General features: G+C 39.3%; 1 protein-coding gene across 3 annotated transcripts in view; it reads left to right on the top strand.

Annotated features, from left to right (window-relative positions):
• Positions 1–21,166, top strand: part of EMB2746 (RNA-metabolising metallo-beta-lactamase family protein) — an 87,102-nt gene extending 65,936 nt beyond the window's left edge. For all 3 annotated transcript variants that reach the window (XM_077371704.1, XM_077371705.1, XM_077371706.1), the window contains 6 exons: positions 6,368–6,463; positions 6,548–6,645; positions 16,699–17,150; positions 17,372–17,398; positions 18,033–18,478; positions 20,891–21,166. In XM_077371704.1, coding sequence (XP_077227819.1) covers positions 6,368–6,463; positions 6,548–6,645; positions 16,699–17,150; positions 17,372–17,398; positions 18,033–18,478; positions 20,891–20,983 — 1,212 coding nt within the window. In that variant the 3' untranslated portion in view covers positions 20,984–21,166. The remainder of the gene's footprint in view (positions 1–6,367; positions 6,464–6,547; positions 6,646–16,698; positions 17,151–17,371; positions 17,399–18,032; positions 18,479–20,890) is intronic.
• The last annotated feature ends 2,535 nt before the right edge of the window (positions 21,167–23,701 follow it).

Below are 23,701 nucleotides of genomic sequence, written 5' to 3' on the forward strand. Positions count from 1 at the left end.
TTTCTTCTACCATCATGAATAGCTCCACGATCATATTGCCAGGGGCGGCCCAACAATAGCTGGCATGCGTCCATAACAACTACATCACACCAGGCCTGATCCTTGTATCTACTGCCAATCGAAAAATTAACCAAGCATTTCTGTGTCATTGCAACCTCATTACTCTTCTTTAACCATGCCAATCTGTAAGGGTTAGGATGTTTCTCTGTCTTCAGACTAGGCTTTCTTACAACCTCTGCTAAAACCACGTTCTCACTCGAGTCGCTGTCAATTACAAGCTGGCAAACCTTTCCTCCAATGGTGCATGAGATATGGAAAATATTGTTGCGAAGCCAATCATCGTTAGACTCATCTTTTGGTGTTAAAAACACCTTTCTAGCAACAAGCACCTCCCCTACATCACCTTGTAAGACCTCCTCCTCCATATTGTCATCATATGGGTCAAACACAGGTGGTGCAGTGTAATCATAAATTCCACCAGCTTCAACTTCTTCATATTCTTCCACAAACATCTGCTTTCCTTCTCTCCTACCCTTCTTGCACTCATTCATCCTATGCCCAACTTACCACAATTAAAGTACTTTATAGTAGATAAGCTACCTTGCACCGGATTAAAATTACGAGTCTGGGAAACTTGCGTAGATTGCACTTGCGGTGTTGGCCTTTGTATTTGAGCATTACTTTGAGTTGTTCGTGTAGTAGGTCTAGCACTACTAATAGAAATGCCACCATAGTTTCTATTATGAGAATGTTGTTTCTCCAAAGCAATTGCACGTTGATGTGCCTCAAACAAAGACCAACAATAAAAAAGATCTATCATATCTTGAATATTTTCCCTCAAACCACCAGTATATCTCGAAACCAATTGCTCTTCAGACTCAGTCAAGTCATTCCAGGCAACCAATTGGTGAAACTTCTAGGTATATTCATCAACCGTATCACTACCTTTCCTAAGATTTTGCAAGTGCTTATAAAGAGTGCGAGTATAATTATAAGGCAAAAATTCAGCTCTCATTTTCTTCTTTAACTTTTCCCAAGAAGTGATTTTGTCTTTACCTTGACGACGACTCATGGTCTTTAGCTGGTTCCACCAAGTCGGTATGTACCATCGTTAGACTCACTACCTTGTCTTTACCTCAAGTTTCTTTGCCCTTTCCACCAAGTTGGCATAGTTTTCAGGGACATTGGAGCCAGCTATCCCTTTCAAATTTATTCCTTTTCGTTTCTTCATCAAGTACCAAGGATGGTACATGTCGAGCTAGTCTGTCAAACTCTGCTTCTTATTCTTCTATAGTCGTGTCATCTTGCACCAAATTAGTGAACTCATGTTGCTTACGGTATAGAGTACTACGAGGGGAAAACTTGGTGAGAAACTCGGTGCGAAACATCGCCCAAGTAAAAGGTCCCTCATGATGCTCATATTTCCGTTCTATCCATTTCCACCAATGAAGGGCTCTCCCTTCCAGCATATACGTAGCATACTTAACCTTGTCATTGTTTCTATTGCAACCCATTGCCTTAGAGGCCTTTTCTACATTCTCAAGCCATGACTCGGCATCATCTGCCGTAGTAGATTCTTTGAAGGTCCTTGGTGCAAGCCTCATGAATTCGAAAATTCCAAATACTTGAAGAGGCTGGCCCACAACTTAAGGTCCTTGAACTTGCTGTTGTGGCTGCTGACGTTGTTGATTTGCTAATCCAATCATGGCCCTCATGAAATTCCTCATCTCAGTCCTTTCTTGTTACATTCATCTTGAGGCCGAGGTGCCTCAGGATTCACATTCGGAGCTTGGCCTCCCTGATTCAGAGGCTCCTAAACAACTTGTTCATCACAAACCCCTTTATTCTGATTTTCCTGAATCACTAGCTCCTCTAGAGCTCCATCCTGATCTCTCCCAACAATGTCATCAAGTGCTTGAATACGATTCCCTTGGCCACGTTGTCATCTACGACCAGCTATTCTACCAATCCAATAGAATGTTTAATTAGAATTTGCCAATAATATAAATAATACTCATATATCCTATTTATATCTATAATATACCCCCTTATGGAGCCAATAACTATTTCTTAAACTTCTTGCTTATTCTCAAACTCGCATGCTTCCCAGGCGTCCTCGGGTGCAATTGAGTTCATAAAATGGTCCTGCCGCGTGCAGCGTGACTGATTCATGTGTTGTTCAGGCGTCCTTGGAACACACAAATCCATCGAACGCTTCCTAAGTGCTCCTTATCTAAATTCCCAAATCTCAAAGTCAATCTTTTGTTCAAATGTTCTACCCAGGACCTAAAGCCTAGGCTCTGATACCACTTTTCTGTCACGCCCCAAACCCTACCCTGGGTGTAGAACATGATAACGCCGTACACCTACAAGATAAAGCTCACAAGCATACAAGGCTACAAAGCAATAACAAAACCAAACTTAACCAATTCCATACTCATTAATAATCAAAACCCAATAATATGAATCTAATACAATCAAATCAAATCTCAGCTCTCCCTTGAATAATAAAATTAAAATAAATGTAGTCTTAAACATCGTTTCATATTAACGAAAATTAAATCAAATAACTAACTACTCTCCAAGCTAAACCGGTCCAAAAACTAAGCGTCCAATTCCTCGTTATCCGCACGAGGGTCAAAATCTGAAAAATATTATAAACAACACTCAGCTGAAAAGCTCAGTACATAATAAAATACTACTCTAAGTATACGTCTAAGCATGCCAAGGTTCATTAATGGTCAAACAGATAAGGTTAAATCTTACTACTGTAGTCACAAACAAAATAATGGGCACATCAATAATCATAGGTGCACGTCAAACAAAATACTGAATAAAAGGTGCAATAGAGTTAATCAATATCAGAATAGTGGTCAAAGCCAAAGGGTCTCCAAATACAAATCCACTTCAGAATCATCAGCGTGGTTCTGAAGACGCGTTATTGCTTACACCGACCGTCCACGGTGTTGGAACTAGTTCCTCAAAGTTTAGATACAAGTCGATAGGTCCAACATTTTATCCCATTAAAGGGCCAGAAGTTCCAGTGTACTACCCACATGGCGGGTCAAAAAATAACCCAAGCCTCCACAGAAGTGTCCAGATAATATGTCTAAGGTCCATAACAGATTGTTTCAAAGGTTCAGATTTCAAAGTTGAGATTCATAACAGTTATGATCAAAGGTTCAGAGTAGTAACGATATCATAACCAAAGAGGTTAAACATAAATAGGCATGCTAGACCCAGGATAGTCTGAAAGGTTCAAAGATACAATACGAATACAGTCTCAATATCATCGTAAATTCATAATGTGTGGGGTTTACAAAGCACCCAAAGTAGTACGTTATTACGTACCTCGATGACCGGCGTTTCGTTCTCCAATCTCGTTGAACGATGCAATATTTTTAATCTAAATAGTGCAATAACATCACATAAGGGTCCTAGGAAGTAACCCAAAAGCAATAATTCGAAATCCAAATCCGAAAACAAACTCAAAATTCCCAGCGGGTTCGGACGCCCGAACCAGACCTTTGGAAGCCACTTCAGACGTCTCTGAGAATTTCCGAAGGAAAACCCAACTCTCGGGTTTCAGTTTCCAAAAATAACCCATGCCTCAGCGGGTTCGGACGCCAAAACACCCCCCTCGGAAGCCACTTCAGATGTCTGTGAGAATTTCTGAAGGAAAACCTAACACTCGGGCTTCGGTTTCCTTCATGTTCATACGTCTGAACCGGACATCCGAACAACCATTCGGGTTAGGTTTTCCGTGAGAATTCCAGATTTTATTCTGATTTCCCCAAAGCTTCAAAAATTCACATTTCTTCAGTCGGACTCCAAATCGCGCGAGGTCGGATCCGATGGATTCCTCACGAAGAGTGAAATCTTCCAGACCCGATTTCATGCCTCAAATCTACACGAACGATTATTGTAAAATAATTCAAGATTCTAGGTTAAAATCCCCAAAACTCTAAATTCTATATCCTAACCAACTGATCTTGAGTTCGTTGGAATTGAAGAGCGATACCAATCCCAAGTAAACTCAAGATCGATACCAGTGTTCTTTGATAAACAAAATCGAACTTTAAACCGCATCTCTTAATCCACCAGAACCTTATTTTAGGGTTCTTAACATACCGAATCTTGCGTAGAACATAAATCATACCTTGATTCGCAGTTTCGATTCACAAATTGCGATCTCCTTGGTCTTGTTCTCTCTCTAGGATTTCCTCCTCTAGGGCTGAACAAAACAATTAGGGCTTGTTTTAGTCTTCACAAACCTCTCAAAAGATGTATTTATTGGCTTTCTTAAGAAGCCCTAATCAAGTCTAATTACCAAAGTAAAAAACGCCCCTCACTTAAGGGGGGACGAATTTTCATTAAGGGGGGGTATTTTGGGTATTTACAGCCTCATATTCCCTCCGTTTCTCTCGTGTCTAGGATGATGGAAATCTGCTGCGAGGTGATTTTCTTCTTTGAATTCCTCAATAGTGGAAGCTTTGGTTCGAGAAGCATGCAACTCCGGTACTTGTTGCGTCAATGCTTCGATTTGTCATTGCATGGCCTCCATGACTTCATCATGCCCACCAAGAGTGTTGATTTGAGAACGAGACATTTGGCGAGCGTTTGGCGCCATAGAAGTCTAACAACAATGGATTTTATGGAGAAGGATTTGAAAGGGATTCTTTTTTTTTCCTGGAATAGTGATTTGAAGAGGGCGAGCCATATATTAATATGGGTGGATCATACCTTTCGTTCCACTTTCAATTACTATGTCAATAGGATTGGGACTTCTGCTTGTTCCGACCGCAACAAAAAATCTTCATCGTATGTGGGCTTTTCCCCGTGTTTCATTGCTAAGCATAGTTATGCAGCAGTACCTTGACTAACTCCAGGTCCAATTGAAGCAAGCCCTACGGCCAATCCATCACCAATAACGGAAGCGGCAAGAATCAGTGGATTCATGGTAAGGTCCTTGCACAAAAATAAAGAAATGGTTAATGATACAATAACTGAATTATGACTTATTCCTCCGTCACTAAGATCCATCCAGTCGAAGAAAGTAAGAACTTCGAAACCGTGAAAACGGGGTTGTGGGAGAGCAATACAAGCGTCGTGCTGCTAAGGCGAAGCAGTGGAGTGAAGCACCCTAGGTGGTTAGAGTCTAGTAGCCGAAAGCATCACTAGGTTACGCTCTGACCCGAGTAGCATGGGGCATGTGGAATTCCGTGTGAATCAGCAAGGTGGCGCAACGGTAAGGTTGCTCCATTGCGACCTGGTGGTCACGGGTTCAAGTCACGGAAACAGCCTCTGCAAAGCAGGGGTAAGGCTGCGTACATCTAGGCCTCCCTAAACCTTGCGATGGCGGGAGCCTCATGCACTGGGTCACCCGTTTTTAGATAGCGATTTGAAAGAGATTAATGGAGAAAACAAAGACCGGAGGGGAAAAACAAGATGGGGGAAGACGATTGATAGAAAAAAAAAAGGATAAGAGAGGAAAGGACAAAAAGTAGAAGGAATGGGAATAAAGAAAGGAAGATTACAGATGTTGATAAAAAAGGGGTTGTTGGAAGGCTTCTGGATCGTAAAGAAGAACAGAACTTCTTTGAAACTGCAACTCTGATACGAAATGATGTAATCCTAGAAGAGATTACAGCAAAAACCACAAGAAAATAGGCGAATCAAACTCTGTGGATCGGAACTTGTTCGAAAAACCTAGTATGACGTTAGACTTTCCTAAAATATTTCAAGAAATCAAATAAGCAATGAACAATCAAGCGAATCACAATCAATACGTGCTTAGATTCTTAGTAGAACATTAAGAGATCAAGCCAACAGAAATTCACAGATCTGAAAATTCCCAAAGAGAATTTTTTTTATTTCTCATCTCCAAATCAAAGAAACAGTCCAAAAACTACTATTACCATCAGTTTCTAGGCTTTTATAGCCTCATTCATAAAATAGCAAGCTCAAATAAAAAATTAGAAATCTCAAACCAACTAGGAAAGTAGAAAATCTGTAATCCCAAACCAACTAGGAAAGTAGAAAATCTGTCTAAAATAAAATAGGAAAGTAAATAAAATTGGAAAGGTGTGGAAAACAGCTAGGAAAGGAATCATGCTCGGATCCTGGTGCTCCGTGGTCACCTAACCCGGTCCAACTTATCCCAAAAGTCATCGACAAGATCCCAGTTTGCATCAATAGCACAATAACAGTACATGTTAACATTCTCATTTTAGGGTAGTATATCTTTTGGCATGATGCCTTGCCGTCTTGAGGCTATGCATTGTGGCTTTTAAGGGCCCGTGTCATATTGCTATCTCATGCAGCCTGAACACTTGGCAAATTAATGTGTTGTGTGTATTCATGACAGGTGATAAAGAATGGGGAGATGCTTGGAGTTTCACATCTCAGAAACAGAAGAGTTCTGTCTAATGGTTTTTCTTTGCTAGGGAAGCAGAACTTGCAGGTTAGTGATCCTGCAAGCTTTGTTTTTAAGTTTTTAAGATGTTGTTTTCAAGAAAGGTTCCAATGCTTTAGTTGCGAATGGCAGTTAATGTACAGTGATGGAGATAAAGCATTTGGAACGTCTACTGAACTTTGCATTGATGAGAGATTAAGAATAGCATCAGATGGAATTATTGTTGTCAGGTAATGGTTCACACTCAGTAATTTGAAATCTATATTGCCGAGATTTTAATTTGCAATGTCTAAGATCCACATTTTTGACATTTAAGCTTGTAGTGACTGAAACTCTATTTGGCCTTACATTTTTGTTTTTTGAATGGTTCTATTTGGCCACACTTAAACTTGTAGAATCCTCCTTTACCTGTTCTTTTGTTTTTCTGTGGTCAGTCTGCAAGGTGAAATGTTTCAAGAAAGCTTAGCTTTTAGGCTTCTAGATAGGAATGGTAATTTCAGGATCTTGGGTACTGTCAGTATGGCTATTTGGTTTTAGTTTTTTTTGTTATCCAAATAGGAGTTTTATTATTGATGGGTTAATTGTTGTCCTATTTTTTCTAAAATTATATATTTGGATATATTTAAATATTTTATTTCTAGTGATTTCCCGATATAAATCCAAAAATAACAAAAAATATATCCCTAGATCCATGGACGAACCTTGCGGAGGAACCCATAGGTTTTCGGGGCATTGGATTCTCACCAATGTTTGCATTACTCACACCCTTCCCGAGAAATTCCGTAGACAACTATTTGTGATTATGATTTTCGGTACACAATGCCTCTCACTGATACACCTGTGGCAGTCCCTATATGCCCCCAAAATTAGAAAAAAAAAACAATTGTAGAAAATAGCTAAAATAGAACAATGGGAAGGTGATGCATATTGTAGCCCAATAAGTGGCATATTTGCCCATTAGAGTTTTTAGGATTTTTATTTCCATGTCATTTAGTTTTTAGGATTTTTACTTCCAGATTTTAGTTTTACGGATTTTATTTTTCATGTTATTTTATTTCAAGGTATTTTAATTGCCTATATATAGGCCTCTTGTATTAGGGTTTTCTGATTTTTTGGATAATGAATGAATGAATTGAGAATAGAGATTCTCCCCTTATCCCTCTTCTCCTTTCCCTTCTCTTCTTCTCTTATTCTTCTTCTCCTATTTCTCCCCTCTAATTTCTTGTCTTCTCTCTTCTTTCCTAGTGGATTCTATGGTTCGTCTCTCCTTCCGTCCTGTTCTTCTTCTCTTCCCCTTATTCTTCTCTTTTCCCCTCTTTCTTCTACTTCTCCTCCACAGGATCACATCAAATTGGTATCAGAGCAAAAGATCCAAGTCCTTTTCTCTCCCTGGTTTCTTTCCCCCAAGTATCTTCTTTCCCCAACCTCTCTTCCCATACCCTAAAAACCCCTTGGATCATCCCCCTCAACTATCACCAGCACCCTTTGTCTCATTCCATCAAACCCACTCTCTCACCCATTGATCTAGAACTACTACGCTCCCATAACAGCAGCCAATACCCCATCGTAACATCCTTACCATCACCCATAACAGCAGCTTATTGCTGTTTCCATCCGCCCAGAAAATCAGCAAACAGTCCCTCAAAATCTAACCAACAGCACCTCATACCCTAACCCAAAAATCCTCCACCCTTCATACCCTTGCTGCCCCTTTCTTCCCTCTCTAAAACCATCTCCTTCACCCTAACTTTCAGCCCTAACCCAGTCCCCATATTAGAGTCACGGAGAGATTAAAAAAAAAAAAAAACAGTTTGCAAAGCCTGCAAAATCTCCCCATCTCTACAATTTCCGCCCGTGCCACGTTGCCGCTCCGTCACTTCCTTTTTCCGGCACATCTTCCATGCTTCTCTTCTCCAACCCATTTCTTGGGGAAGTTTCCATCGTGAGCTTCTTTCTATCTTTTTTCTCCTAATGTTTCATTTCTTTATTTGACACATACCATACAAAGCAGTAGCTTTCTTAACAAGCAACCTTTTAACCTGCACTAACAGGTAAGAAAGGTTCTTATTACCTTTTAACCTGCAACCTGCAATAACAGGTACGAAAGGTTCAAGTGAGTGTCTTTTCTTTCTTAAGCTACAGGTAACTTTTGACTTGTAACTTGCAACCTGCAACTTAAATTCTTTTGACGTGGTAACTTCCAGTTACAGGTAAAAAAAGAAAGGAAGAAAGAAAGAAAGGAAAAGGAGTCCGATCATTCTATCTCATTCTCCACCATCATCTCTCTCCTTTCCCTACACTTTCTCTCTCTTCTTTCGGGCTATTTCCGCTCGGAATTTGTTCGCGACTTTTACACGGAAGTTGTTTCGTGCAACCAGCAGAGCCCATCCATCTCATTTTCACCCGCAAACAACGACTATCAGCCCAGTTTCAGGAGTAATCTTGACTGCTGATCGTGTTCCATCTTCCGATCATCGCCTTTTTGACATCTGATTTGAGATCCGTGAAAGGTATTGTGTTCCTTTCGACATCACGGACAGATCCGACGGCTGATTTCTTGAGATTCCATCTTGGGCCATGTGATAGTGATTTGCCCCACAATGACTACACCACGGGTTCCATATTTCTATGGTTCTGATGCCTACTACTATCCATATGGAGATTACGATGTTGCGTGCCTACAATGGATCAAGGCTCTTGATGCATTCCATAAGTATTATGGTTAGAATCATCAAATAACCATACATCAAGTTAAGGATACAGTATGTAGAGATGCCAAGGTGAAATGGAAATACTTCTTGTGAGAGCGCAGTGACTTAGGCATGCCTTGTTTTAGTCGATGGCAAGATCTCCGTGATGAGTTCGCGAAAGTATATGCTCGAAAGGCTTATTATCGATATCATCAGAGGCAAAGACAAGTCCAACCACGAGGGGATTGGGAAAAACACACAAGCTACTTTGGATCAGCACTCAGACATGATAGCTGATATGAAAGCAACCTTGACTCGCGTTACCAAGCATCTCGGACTTAAGGCTCCCTGGGAGGCATGACTACCAGGAATTCATGCTCAGCCTACCCGTCTCCTTCTTCCCATGTTGATGAGGTCACATCTCAAGAAGGGGTGGAAGATGCCACGACCGATATTGCCGACTCTCACGACATGCTAGACGCAGATGATGCTAGTGAGGGGCCAAATGTTCTTGGTGATGAGGTTGACAATGATGATCCAGTTGCTGAGCGTACTAAGTCTGAGCCTATTGCAGAGATTGAAGACACAGAGGCCATGATGAGCATTGTGCATGATGATACCGATGTTGCAGATGGTCCCACTGTTACAGAGGAGCTTTTGGCAGACATTGTTCATGTGGATATGGTGATGCATGTAGATTTTATATTTGACACGGTTGCGATCTTTTATGCAGCTACCCCGAGTCACCATTTACCGTCTATGATTTGCCTCAGCCGGATTGCCACTTTTCCAGTCCGTTGCACTTACTTGGATGGACAGCGTCTGATGGCCTATATCAGATGTGACTTTGACGGCCTTCTACTCCTACTGCGAGAGTGGGGCATTTATATATTTGAACCAGATCGCCTAGAACTCAAGGCGAGTTCTTTTCAACAAGGGGAAAATGATGCATATTGTAGGCCCAATAAGTGGCATATTTGCCCATTAAAGCTTTTAGGATTTTTATTTCTATGTCATTTAGTTTTTAGGATTTTTATTTCCATATTTTAGTTTTTACGGATTTTATTTTCCATGTTATTTTATTTCAAGGTATTTTAATTGCCTATATATAGGCCTCTTGTATTAGAGTTTTTAGATCTTTTGGATGATGAATGAATGAATTGAGAATAGAAATTCTCCCCTTATCCCTCTTCTTCTTCCCCTATTTCTCCCCTCTAATTTATTGTCTTCTCTCTTCTTTCCTAGTGGATTCTAGGGTTCGTCTCTCCTTCCATCCTATTCTTCTTCTCTTCCCCTTATTCTTCTCTTTTCCCCTCTTTCTTCTACTTCTCCTCCCCAGGATCACATCAGAAAGCTAATTGATAAGTTCAACATATCTCCAATTGTCTTCACATATAACCAAGTCTTTGACTGCTTCTTTCTTAATTGAAAGCCTGTTGAATTCTATAATTTATCTACTTCTATTTACTCTTTCATATCAATACACCAATGACTACTATTTGTAAATATGATTAGTTAGGAGGTAGGCATCATTCAATCACTTTAAAGAGGAAAATAATACTAAAAGAAGACATAAAAGGATGAAAAACAATTGATCTAGTTGTCTAGCATGTTCATGCACAGTTATAGCCAAATAATGCACCCAATTTACCGTAGTTTATCTCTAGAAGGCAAATTAGCTGGGAGGAAAAGAAAAGAAAATCAAGCATTTACCTCAAATAAAAATCGCTTAAATCCAAAGCTTTGTTGTTGCATCATTTTGCCAATCAGAAGATTTTTAAATAAAAATTTTCAGAGAGTTTCAGAATGATCGCCAATTTATCCCTATATCCTTTCACCTATCTTTGAAGCACAACAAAAATTGTTTTCATTCTTTGTCCTCATCGAGGATGCTTGCAATATATGGCATATTGGACTCTACTATCCTATGCATGCAGTATGTTGTCTGATATGCACTGTGTCTCATCTCAGACAAAACCAACTTAAAGAAGGATAATATGGGATATGGGGGTGTATGCATCCACCCCCATACCATGTCTCTGAAAGTTGGACTATGAGAGGTATTATCTGTAACATCTCTGTATTGGACAACAGGTCATTCCATGCTCTAATTTGCTTCTTCTCTGCGAAGTTTTCTAGTTTACTGATGTAGGCCTCCTCTTCTCCTTTTGTTTCTTTTCTATTTGCTGGCAAGGTTTATTGTCACTCTTTTACTCATATTAACTTTTAGACCTCACCTGGATCGCTTTTTCTCCATTTTTTCTATGATTTGGGACGAAAAAGCACCCACCATATAGGACATTGGAATGCTCCCTATCTTACAACCAAAATCTCCGGCTAATTGCTCCATTTCCCCCTGTTCCTACCTTACAATCTACTGTCTTACTTCCACTCATTAAAATTTAGACCTGTTGTTGCTTCAACCCACTTCAATATAATCTTGAGATTCCCCACTTGCTTAAAGGATTCCCTCACAAAAATCAGTGTATCATCTGCAAATTGTAGATGGCTTACTGACCCAACATTTCTAATTTTGATCCATTCAATCATACCCTTATCGTCTGCCGAGGCAATCATTCTACTGAGTGTCTCCCCCACAATTGTGAAGAATGGAGAAAGTAAATCTCCTTGTTTTAACCCTCTAAAGTTCGAGAGAAAGCCTTTTAGGTGACCAATTGATATTAATTGAGAACATCGGTTTAGATATGCAAGCTTTTATCCAACCCCTCCACTTCCCTCCAAAACCCATTCTCATGGGGCATAGTCCACAAAATCCCAATTGGCATGGTCACATGCTTTTTCCATATCGATCTTGCATAGTACTAACTTGTTTTGTTTTTCTTTCTTTCATGTCTCTAGGCACTCATTAGCTACTAACTCTTTATCGAGTATATGCCTTTCACAAGAGCACCTTGAAAGGGAGAAATAATCTCCCACATTTCCTTCCTTAGTCTTCTACCTAAGGTTTTTGCAATAATCTTATAAACACTCCCCACTAGGCTGATGGGTCTGGAAGCCTTCGCCTCTCTATGCCGTTTTTTTTTTTTTTTTTTTGAAAGTTGACCTATTTTCATTGATATTAGAATTACATTGGGGACCAGGAGTCCCAACCCATATCACAAAATATCAAATAATTGGTCTGGGCATACCCTGGACCAGGAAATTGTAAGACAAGAAACAAAATAAAATAACGGGGACATGTCTTCCTTCATCCTGCCAGTGACCAAATATATGCTTGAACCCCAGGGGTGCTTCTTTGTACCAGCTCTTCCACCAGTCATTTTTACAAATTAATCTCCAATTAGTCCTATTAACACCGTAACTAACAGACACTAGGGTTTCAGCACGTCTATTATAACCAAACCTCTAGCAAATAGAATAGCAAAGCAGAAAGATTCAGACAAAAAGCCAGTCTAAGCGAAAGACATAGTCTCTCAAGCCAAAATTGGTCAAAGTATAGCCCATCTGAGTACACACAATTAATAGATACTTTTGCAATCTAGTGGTGGCATCTTTGCCTTGGTCGATCACAAATGTTACAGACAGCCTCCCAAATCCTTCCCCGATCTTGTAATCAAGCAACCTCCCGATACACCCCTACGAATTATCTTTCCAACCTTCTGAGGGCAAGAACAACCTCCAGGGAAGGATTACACCCTAACCGAATGACCCTAAAGTCTTTCAAGCCAAGGGGAATCAACATCCAAACAAATGCTCCACAACCTCCATTTAAGCTTAAAGCCAAAGGTGGCCACAAATATTGAAACATAGTCGAGATCTTTAACGAATTTTTCGCTAACTCGCATCCTCCAGAAAACTAAGATTCATCTTCTTTAGAAATTAACTACCTTATGAACCGTCTAACCACCTTCTTTAGATGCTAAAAAACTAACTATCTATAGGGGGCGGAAGATTCTTCCTTTAGGGTTTACAATCCTCGGCCCCCAAGACTTCCACCTGCTTCCCAGATTCTTGTTCAATACAGACCTCCCTTTTCCCCTTCAAATCTCTCATCGCCATTGTCATAAACATATTTTTTTTAAATTTCAAGGTCATCATCATATCCTATCCCAAAGACATCTCCTATAACCAGCATCTCATCAAACTCCTCAGAAGAATTACCATCATTTTCTACTTCCCCTGAACATTCCTCATTCATTTTACCTTTTTCTTTATCTTCATCTTCCTTTCCCATCCGTTCCCGAATTTCCTGACTTCTCTGTCTAACGAGTTCCGAGATTCTTGAGATTCCTCTACAGAAGCTGCTAACAGTTTTTCTATTTTCTCTATCCCAGCCACTTTCTCCTCTTCCCACCGCCGTCGACGAATCCCTTCTCTTCTCTTCTAAAGCTTCCGTAAAAAAAAGGAAGCTTATAGATCTGAACATATACATCTTTCGGATCTGTTGACCCTGAAACTTTTTTGAGCTCCTCCATATTCTCCCTTGACTCCTTCTTGAATTTCGTCCACTGCTTCTTCCAAATCCCCCTCGAGATTTCTCTTCGAGTGGGAAATTCCTCCGAAGCCATCTCCTCATCATACTCCAACTCCTTCAGAAGTTTAAGGTTGTCAACGACGAAGGAGGTGGCCTTCCTCTTCCTGATCTTGGATTCATCTTCATTCGACATATAAAGGGAAAGTGGTTTATCAAAATCTTTCAAGAGTAGCATAACTTTGGAGGCTAAATTTTTCTTACTGCTTTTTTAATTTTTTAAAACGACCCAAAAGCCTCCTTTTAAAGAGGGAAAGACCGCCCCTAGTGGCCCTTAAATGTGATTCAATGCTCGCACCTCTACCAGCCTGACCGACTTTTCCAGAGTTACTTATCCGAGGGGTACTGACACGAATCCCATTGTCCTGACATTTATAAGATTTCAAAACCCTTGACCCATTTGTTCTTTTTGCTACTATTGAAAAAGCGATTTTTAAATTTAATTGCCTTTCCATCTACCGCCGACTGCAGATTGCAACTGTCAGCAATATCTCTCCTAATGGCTTTTCCCGAAATGGCATGTGTCTTAGCCTTTAGAGATTGCTGAGTCGCACCTTTCCCATGTCCGTCTACCTTCCCTTTCAATGATGATTTCTTTCTTTTCAATTTTTCTGACGGCTTTTCCATTCCCCAAGACAGTAGACGATTCAAAAAACAATAAGGGCCCATCCAACGGCTCCCTAACAATGAAATTGACACTTTTACCCTCAAGATTTTCCAGAAACAGTCCTTCCGTTTCCATGGAAAATCTTTCTCCGGCGATTTTTCATCGGCGGCATTGTTTTCGGGATTCTTTTGGGAAGTAGAATTATCTGGGGCCGAGGAATCCCCTACCACCGACAAATCCCGTATAGAATTAAACTCCTCAGCTACTGCCTTAACTCCCACCGGATAGATGTTGGAATCCACCTTAAAGTTTATAAATGAGGGTAGGCACTTCCACATCGATGTAAAAACCTTGGCAGTTGCAAATTCTAGACAGTGATCATGGCTACCAAACATCTGTGTTTCCAGGACCTGTCCGAAATGCTGACCCAAGGCCTCCATCATGGAAACTGACCAGGCGTGAAGCGGGATATCATAAAATCTAAGCTTTACAGTTCTCGCACCAGTATTAAGAGCTGGAAACCAGGGTTGAAGGGAGACAAGGTATCCTCCCAAATCATCACCACCACGCCTTAGGATAGACGTGGACTGGCCTTGTGACTCAAGGCAAAATAGCACCAACGAAGGGCTGATACAAAACTGCTTATTAAGCAATGGAAGAGCCCAATGTCTTTTAGCCCATCCCCAAACCTCCTCCAACAGTGAATTGTTTCTTAAAGTACCAACTTGACAGCTTTTAAGAGTCCTTTTTCTATCAGAAACTAGATCTATTGGGATACTGATCAACAGAGTCTCATCCTTGTTTTCAGCTGAATGAGCTACCTACCTTAGGAACCCAGGATTTTGCTAGATCAATTTTTCTTTTGATCCAGAACATTTCCTACAAACACTGTGCGAGCCAAAATTTTTATACTTGCAGTTCAAACACATCCAATCACTACCATGATGATGTGAGGGATCTACCCTTTTAGAATTTGTATTTCTTCTTCCACGGTATTTTCTATTTCCGAACTCAAATCTTCTCACCATCGTGTCCAAATCCTCATAGCTTCCCAAGGATCGGGGGAGGGATCTTGGGGGGGGGGGGGCAAATGATCCCACCCGGCTCTCCCCTTGACTCAGCAGGATCAAGGATCTACGGCAACAACTGTTGTAAACTCCCAGAGTATGAAATACTTCTTGGGCTGAATATCCACTTTCTACAAAAGCTAGAAAGGAGACAGCCAACCGGTCTAGATTGAAGCCACAACTACAGATGACCGGACTAGCAGTGTAGTCGAAACAAGGCGGAGGATTATCCCGACGGCGACTTTAATATTCCCTTACGGTCATCCCCTCCCCTCCCCACTCCCACATTCTTCTTGTTATCGAGGAGTGATCCCTAGACATGGCCATGCTCTCTTTATGCCGAATAGATTTGATAAAATAGCCATGATGCTTGACGACAGGATGCTTCTCTCATAAAACTCATCGATGACTTTCATAAGTTCTTTGATAGTGTCCCACGTCTTCTTCAAGAAAGCAAAGCTGAGGCCATCTGGGCTCGGGGCTTTATCTCCAACTTAAGGAGAACACTGCTCCTCTTACCTCTTCTTCAAAATTCCTCTCTAATCAAATTGCAAACTCCCTTGAAACCTCTCTAAAGGCTATTCCTTCAATTCTGGGACACCGTCTCCTCTCTTTGCTGTACAAGGCCTTGTAATATCCGATAGTTTCTTCATCAATTCTATCCTCTTCTTCCACCAACTCTTCCTGCATCATCAAGCTCACTATCTAATTTTTCCTTTTTCTTGTGGTAGCCATCTGCCATTTTATGGAAAAAGCTGTGTTTCAATCTCCTATTTTCAGCCACAATGCTTTCGATGTTTGCCTCCACTTTATTTCTTCCCATAGTAGCAGTCTTTCGTTTTCCCATAGTAGCAGTCTTTCGTATTCTTGGCGCAACCTCTCCCTTAATCACTCCCCCTCATCTCCTCTTCCTTCCTCTAAATCACTGTTAATAATTTCTATCTGCCTTTGGATTTTGTTCTCCTTTGCATCAACTGACCCGAAATTTTCCTTCTTCCATTCTTTGATTTTTTTTCTTCACTATTTGTAGTTCTCTAGTGAATTTGATTCGTTTCCACCCATCTGCGTTGGTACCCAATTGCTGGAAATCTTTAGTTTTCATGAAATTTCAAAGTAACCGTTTTAAAAATAACTCGTGAAAATGATGGTTGTAGTATTAGTGAGTTATCTATTGCTTTTTTTTTTTTTGGAATCATTATTTATCGATTACAATATCAGATTTATTTCTGAAATTTGAAGGGAATCTTCTTTCCTTTTGAAGAATTCAATTTTGATTTTGTTCAAAACCTAGGGATTGTATTTTATCCGGTACTTTTTTCCTATTTTTACCTTCCATAAATATGGTACTGACCTATCTGGTTATACCTATATTGAGCTATTTGGATTTTAGCATGATATTTTTCCCCTTATTTCTCTCTCCCTTTCAGCATGGAAATTTTGCGGCCAAAAAATGTTGATGGTTTATCATCGACATGCATCAAAGGAAGAGTAAAAATTACCACACGCTGTCTATGGCTTGACAAAGGAAAGCTTTTAGATGCACTTTATAGAGCTGCACATGCTGCTCTATCAAGCTGTCCTATAAACTGTCCACTGGCTCACATGGAACGAACCGTATCCGAAGTATTAAGGAAGATGGTAAGGAAATATAGTAGCAAAAGGCCCGAGGTCATTGCGGTTGCTGTAGAAAGTACGCCAGGAATTCTTTCTGATGAGCTGAAGTCCATGTTATCTGGAAAATCCAGTGGTGGTTTTGGGCCATCTTTAACAAATGGACCAGTTGATGCACATATGAGGAAGAGGTCAAGCAAAAAGCTTGATGGAGTCAGCAATGGTAGTACCATTCTTGCTGATGACCTGGTAGAAGAAGAGGCTGAAGGTAGTAACTTCAATTTGGTATCCCTTTTTCTATTTCTGATGGTAGTTTCTTATTTTAAAACTGTTCCTGACTTACCGTCTTTTTTAAGTTGATCTTTGAAGAGTTCTCTTTATTAGTGTTATGAAATTTTCTAAAATATTATACTTTTAAAATAATCAGGATATTGTTTTTTATTTTATTTTAATGGCAAATGATTTATTATTTTTCGGACATTCTTGCAGATGACCTGGTAGAAGAAGAGAATGAAGGTAGTAACTTCGATTTGCTCCCTTTTACCATTTCTGATAGACAGTTTCTTACTTACATTTGCATTTGGTAAAACAAAGGATTTTCAAAGTGCAAGAATTCTTTTTTTTAGGGGAGAAATTTGCTCTTTGATCTTTGAAGAGTTCTTTTTATCAGTGTTATGAAATTTACTCTTTGAACTTTGAAATAAAAGTTCTGTTTATCAGTATTATGGAATTGTCTAAAATACTAGATATGGTTTTTTTTTTTTTTAAATGGCTAATGATCTCTAATTTTTTGGACATTATCTTAGGCTTTGACACAATAACATTAATGTTTATTAAAGTCATGTGAATCAATTCGAATAATGTTAAAAATTTGAGGTATGCTAAACTCAAGGGCACCCTAGCAAAAATGGGATGAAAGAGCGCCCCCATTGCTTGCACATCACCACAGTGCAATTAATGCTCCGACTTTTACATATTATAAATCCACTATGCTGATGTGCAACCAATGAGAGCTCCCTTCCATCCCCCTTTTTTGCAAGGGAGCCCCTGAGTTTAGCATTCCTCTAAAACCTTATCTTTGGAGAAACCAGTTACTTTTTATGAGCAACTTTTTTATTGTTATTTTTTTTTCTGGAATCCGTTCATGCAGATCTGGATGTCAAACTACTGTCAGAGGATGACACAACTACAAGTTCTGATTCTGATGCTCCATCTTCATTCACCCCAGCGGAATCGCATGACTTCTGGGAATCATTTGGAGCTCTATCTGTTGAAATACCAAAAGACGGAAGTAAATTCATTCTGAAAGAACATCAGAAGCTCACAGAGAATGGTAATGAAGGAAGTGGTGAGGAATCTATTGAATCAGCCAAACCCCGGTCAGTAGCTCCCAAGCGAGCAAAGCCAAACAAATGGAAGCCTGAAGAGATAAAGAAATTAATCAAATTGCGTGGTGAATTAGATAGCAGATTCCAAGCTGTGAAAGCTCGGATGGTTCTCTGGGAAGAGTTGTCTGGCAACATGCTGCAATCTGGAATAAAGCGAACTCCCGGACAGTGCAAATCTCTTTGGGCATCGCTGGTTCAGAAATACGAGGTTTGTCCCTTCTTTTCGTTCTTTTTTTCTTTATGTTAGAAAAATGAGGAATGATAGAATGAAGGTCGCCCTTGCTAAAACAAACTTCAAGGCTGCCCCCATTGGTCAGTTTCAGCAAAAGTCAAAGCCCTTTCCATTTTTCCCACGTTATCGACTTTTCTTGGCGCCATCTTAAATGAACTTTGATGAAACTGACCAATGGGGCCGCCCTTGACGTTGGTTTTTGCAAGGGCGCCCTTATTTTTTGTTGTGGTTGGAACAGGCAGAAGTCCCAATCCTATTGACATAGTAACTGGAACTTAGAAGTAGGAACCTCCTCTCGGGGTGACGCTCCCACCTCGGAACCTCGATTCGGCGCTCCTTAGGAAGGAGCTTCCAGGGAGCGCGATCCCAGAGAGACAGAAACCGCTCTAATGACGCTTCCTGCTTCTATTACTCTATAAGTCCCACCATCACCAACTTCCTTATATCAAACTCCTCCAACTTTTTAAAGTACTTCATTGGAGCAAGCACAAAGGCTTGTACATCTTCAGAAGGCACGAGGAACGAGTGCACACAAATGAAGATGGTGAAGATGATTAGAAATTAGCTTTTAGATGTACTTAAATTTTGAAAGATATATATGAAAATGGTTAGAAACTATTATTTTTTGATGTACTTGAATTTTGAAAGATATATAAAGAAAATATTACATGCACGCTCCCACGGCTCTCCCAAACTTAGACTCTTTTAGACCCCACGCTTCCCCGCACCCGCTCCCGCCTCCGCACCCGCTCCGGCATTCGCTTCGTGCTTCTAAGAACTGGAAGTGGAACGAAAGGTATGATCCATGCATATTGATATATGGATTGCGTAATCAAATCAACCTTTTTTTTTTATTCTTACTAATTTTTTTGATTCACCAGCTCTTATCTCTTTTGGAAGGAGCAATAATCAAATAAATAAAAAAATCAAGATATAAAAACTCATTTTTTCCTGCATCATCGAATTTTTTCGGCGTCATCTTAAATGAACTTTGATGAAACCGACCAATGGGGGTGCCCTTGAAGTTTGTTTTTGCGAGGGCGACCTTCATGCTATCATTCTTCTAGAAATACATGATGAAAATGTGCCTGCATTTCAACAAACAGTAACATGCTCCGACACTGGTAAGAATAATCTTAGAAGTTATAACGACATGAAAAAATTGAAATCAATCAAAAACAGGTCTTAAAGAGAATAGCAACACTATAGAGAAAATAAGAGCATTGGCTACTGTTCTCAATGTGAAAACTAGCAAGCAACAAAGTAAAGCATCATAATACATCAAAATCTCTACAAAAGGCGGTTTACATTGTATAAAGAGACCCTTTTCACCTCCAACACACTTTATTTCCTTGGCATAACTCCCTTGACCTTACTATTTTTTTTTTAACATTAAAGCACTTCCAATGTAGTCCTAAATCAAGCTAGAATCCTTTAAGAACAATACAGGAACCTTCCAAAAAATAACTCAAAACTCCTTCAGAAATAAACTTCTTATCATAATCTATTTCTATCTGTAAACCCATTGTAATTTAGCTTTCATGTTTTAACCTAAACCTCCACAATGCAACTTGGAAACACCATATGCTTACAATCCCAATTATTTTAAAAACGGATTTGCTAGGGACCATAGCAGAAGGCATTTTGTGGGCTGGCTGTTGCATGAGAGAGCAGCCACCTCACAATAAGACAAACTCTGCTGAAAAATGAGCCTATTTGGCTACATCTTCCATGTTATAATCCTCATAAACAATCAGAAAACAAATTATTTTTTAATTTCAAATAAACATTTATTATAATTCATGACATTTTTTTCTTCAAGGGTCATCATTCCTTCTTCAATTTGTAGTTCGAAGGACCTATATATACATATACGCACACACACATACGCGCGCACACACACACACACATACATACATATATACATATACATACACACATATGTGCACACACACACACATCTATACATGTACCCGTGTGGGACTAAAAAATTGATCTTTAGCATTGATCACGGTGTATCTGCCTGGTCGTTCTCTTTTGACATATTCTTCATTTCAATACACGTGTAATCAAATATGGTGACTTTGCAACCTTGCTAGAGCAGCCTTTTCATTTTCCATTTGTTGTTACCTAAGGGCAATGGGCCTCTTTGGGTATCTGCATAGTCTTGTATGGTTTTGAAGTCAAATATGATTATTTGAAAATAATAGCTATAATAATTTTGGAAATGATAGTCAATGGCTTCTAAAGAGAAGTGATAAAGGGAATGACTTCTAGAGAGAGCAAAATGTCTCATTTGCAAATAATCTTATTTGCAATCAAGGACCAATTTTTGTGGCATCCAAAGAGGCTCTAATGATATGTCTTGATTCACTTTTGCTATTACAGGAAAGTAAGAGTGGCAAAAATAGCGAAAGGGGTTGGCCTTACTTTGATGACATGGACAAAATTTTGGCTGCGCGTGAAGAGGCAACAAAGTGAACTGCAACAAATGACAATGCAACCACAGCTACTACAAATTTTGAAACGTTAAGCTGATGCACCATATTTGTATCAGCTAGAGCGGTAAGGGGCATACTTCTCTTTCGCTTTCTTCTTTTGATGCAAGAAAAAGGGCCAAGAAAATTAATCTGTTCTAAAGCGTCATTTTCTAGTAGATTGATAATATATATATATATATATATATATATATATATATATATATATATATATATATATATATATATATATTGACAATTACATGTGGAATGCCAATGTTAAACACATGCAAATGTATCTATTGGGCAATTTTATCAGGCTTAAAAATGGCCCTGACGCAGATTCCATCCCCAGGTATAACTGTAATGTCTTTATAACATTCAACTAGAAATTACAGGAAGAGCCTTTGAAACTGCAGAGAGTTCTTTAATTTCTATTTTAAGTTGCTTTCTGATAGTTTACTTTTCAGCTTGCCTTTGATAGCTCTTTCATTTCACTGTGTATCAGTCACATATATATGAACAGAAACATTGCATCTTGTATTCATGGTGAAATTTTAATCTGTTTTCATGGCTGCATGGATATGGTTTTAGGTCCTTGTTTGCATTCATTCGTGTCTGCGTGTGCATCTCAAAAACTAGGGGGAGTTGCAGATACTTAGGCCCTGTTTGGATTGCAGGAATTTTCTGGAATAGTTTGGCAAAGAAGAAAAATCTCAGAATTTCCTATTTTTCCATTGTTTGACCGCACATGCAAAAAAGTGGGTTAGAACCACTGTAGCTCAAGATTCATTTACATGGACCTTTAATTTATAATGATGTCGCTCTGAATAAGCCATAACCATATCATTTTCCTCTAAATTATGGAAACAATAAAAATTTCCTAGGAAAAAAATCCGGCAATTCAAACAGGACCTGCCTTAAGATTTTCAACTCGGGAAAACCTAATCATGTCGACTTTGGAAATTATTGCCCGGGATTTGCTAGCGTCCATCGCAGAAGGCATTTTGCGGATGGTCTGTTGCATCTGACAGCAGCCATCTTGTGAATGAAGACACTATCTGCTGAAAATGTGTGAGCCTTTGTGGCTGCTGTCAGATGCAACAGACCATCCGCGAAATGCCTTCTGCGATGGACGCTAGCAGATCCCTCACCTTTTGAAATTTGCTATTAAAGCCCGTTATAATTTCTCAAAAGCTATCAATAGCCAATTAAGGAAAAAGGGTAATGTTATTGCACTCTTGTTTTCATAATTTCACCGTTCTCTTTGTTAAACACTTCTTGAATAAGTTGTTAAGGCCACATTTGGCAATCAGGAAAGCTTTTTACATGGAATATTGGTTTATCAAGAAGTGGGAGAGGGGCAGGGGGGAGTGGGAGAGGAAGAGAGTTGCGAAGTCATTAGTGAGGAGAGGGTGACAAGTAGGCAGAAAAATAGGAAAAAGAAAAACTCTAATCAAAATAGAGTTTTTGGTTTCCTTATTTGTGTCACTTGGCATCATCTCCTCCTGCGCGCGCACTCTCTCTCTCTCTCTCTCTCTCTCTCTCAAAAAAAAAAAAAAAAAAAAAAGAAAGAAAAGAAAAGAAAAAAGAACTGCTACCGATTAATCAGATAATTGTTTCAAAAAGTGAGGAATGCCATCACCATATTAAGGTACTGTAGATATTATTATCCTAAAAAAAAAATGTCTAATAAGGTATGGTGACAAAAAATGCTGCCATCCATAATATTTGGCATATCCTCAATGGGAAAAGATATTTCCAACCTGTTCATTTTTTAATAGCTAATTTCAAAAACCATGAAATGAAAAGTTGACATTATAAAAAGAGTAATGACATCAACACTCTGTTTTAATAAGAGGCGCTCAAGTCTCTTGTCTTTTAGTATTTGAAGGGAAAGAGCTTTCTGAAAACTGTTATTACTTCAGACAGCCCTTAAAATACTAAAAGACAAGAGACTTGAGCACCTCTTATTAAAACATGTAAGTGTTGATATCATTTCCCTATAAAATGGCTACTTGTATTGCTATGGTCATGATTTGATAATTGCACTAACTCATCTTGTCATCTATTATTTAAACAGCTGACAAAGGTTAATACAGTGCCCAAAAAGATCCCACAAGCCAATGTTAAAAGTATAGACAAGCTGAGATTGCGCAATTAATAAAACATGGTAGTGCCAATATCAGTAGCCTGTAAAAAAGGGTAACAATATTGCACTCTCTTATTTTACAATTCTCTAATGTGAAGTGATATATTTGTCCCCTTTTCTTCCCTGCGACACACCCTTTTATTGTAATTATGAGTTTATGATTACCCTTCCTAAAATGGAAGAGGGTGACCGAGGGAAGAAAAGAGTCGAATATATCATTTTCCTTTTCCAATAAGTTTTTAAAGGATGTTAGAATTCTCCAAAAGCTATAACCAACCAATTAGAAAAGTTTTAAAAAAGGGGAGTGCCATTATCAAAATAAGGTACTGCAGAAATCATTACCCTAAGAATGTATGTTGACAAAAATGCATCGGGAAAAAACGTATTGCCATCTTAATATTACGCATCTCCTTAGAGGGAATTGATACTTCCACCCTGTTCATCTATATACAGTAAAGTTGGCCTTTAGTTCTTTTTTCCATGAACAGGATTGTTGGGCGCAATTTTAAGTCCCCACAAACTCTTGCGGACTGTGCCACTCTGAGACATTGTTTGGATTCAGATTGCAGG

The sequence above is a fragment of the Tasmannia lanceolata genome, unplaced genomic scaffold (genome assembly GCF_043159265.1).
Source record: "Tasmannia lanceolata isolate RefF3 unplaced genomic scaffold, GAP_Taslan_0.1 ptg000037l, whole genome shotgun sequence".
Classification (NCBI taxonomy): domain Eukaryota; kingdom Viridiplantae; phylum Streptophyta; class Magnoliopsida; order Canellales; family Winteraceae; genus Tasmannia; species Tasmannia lanceolata.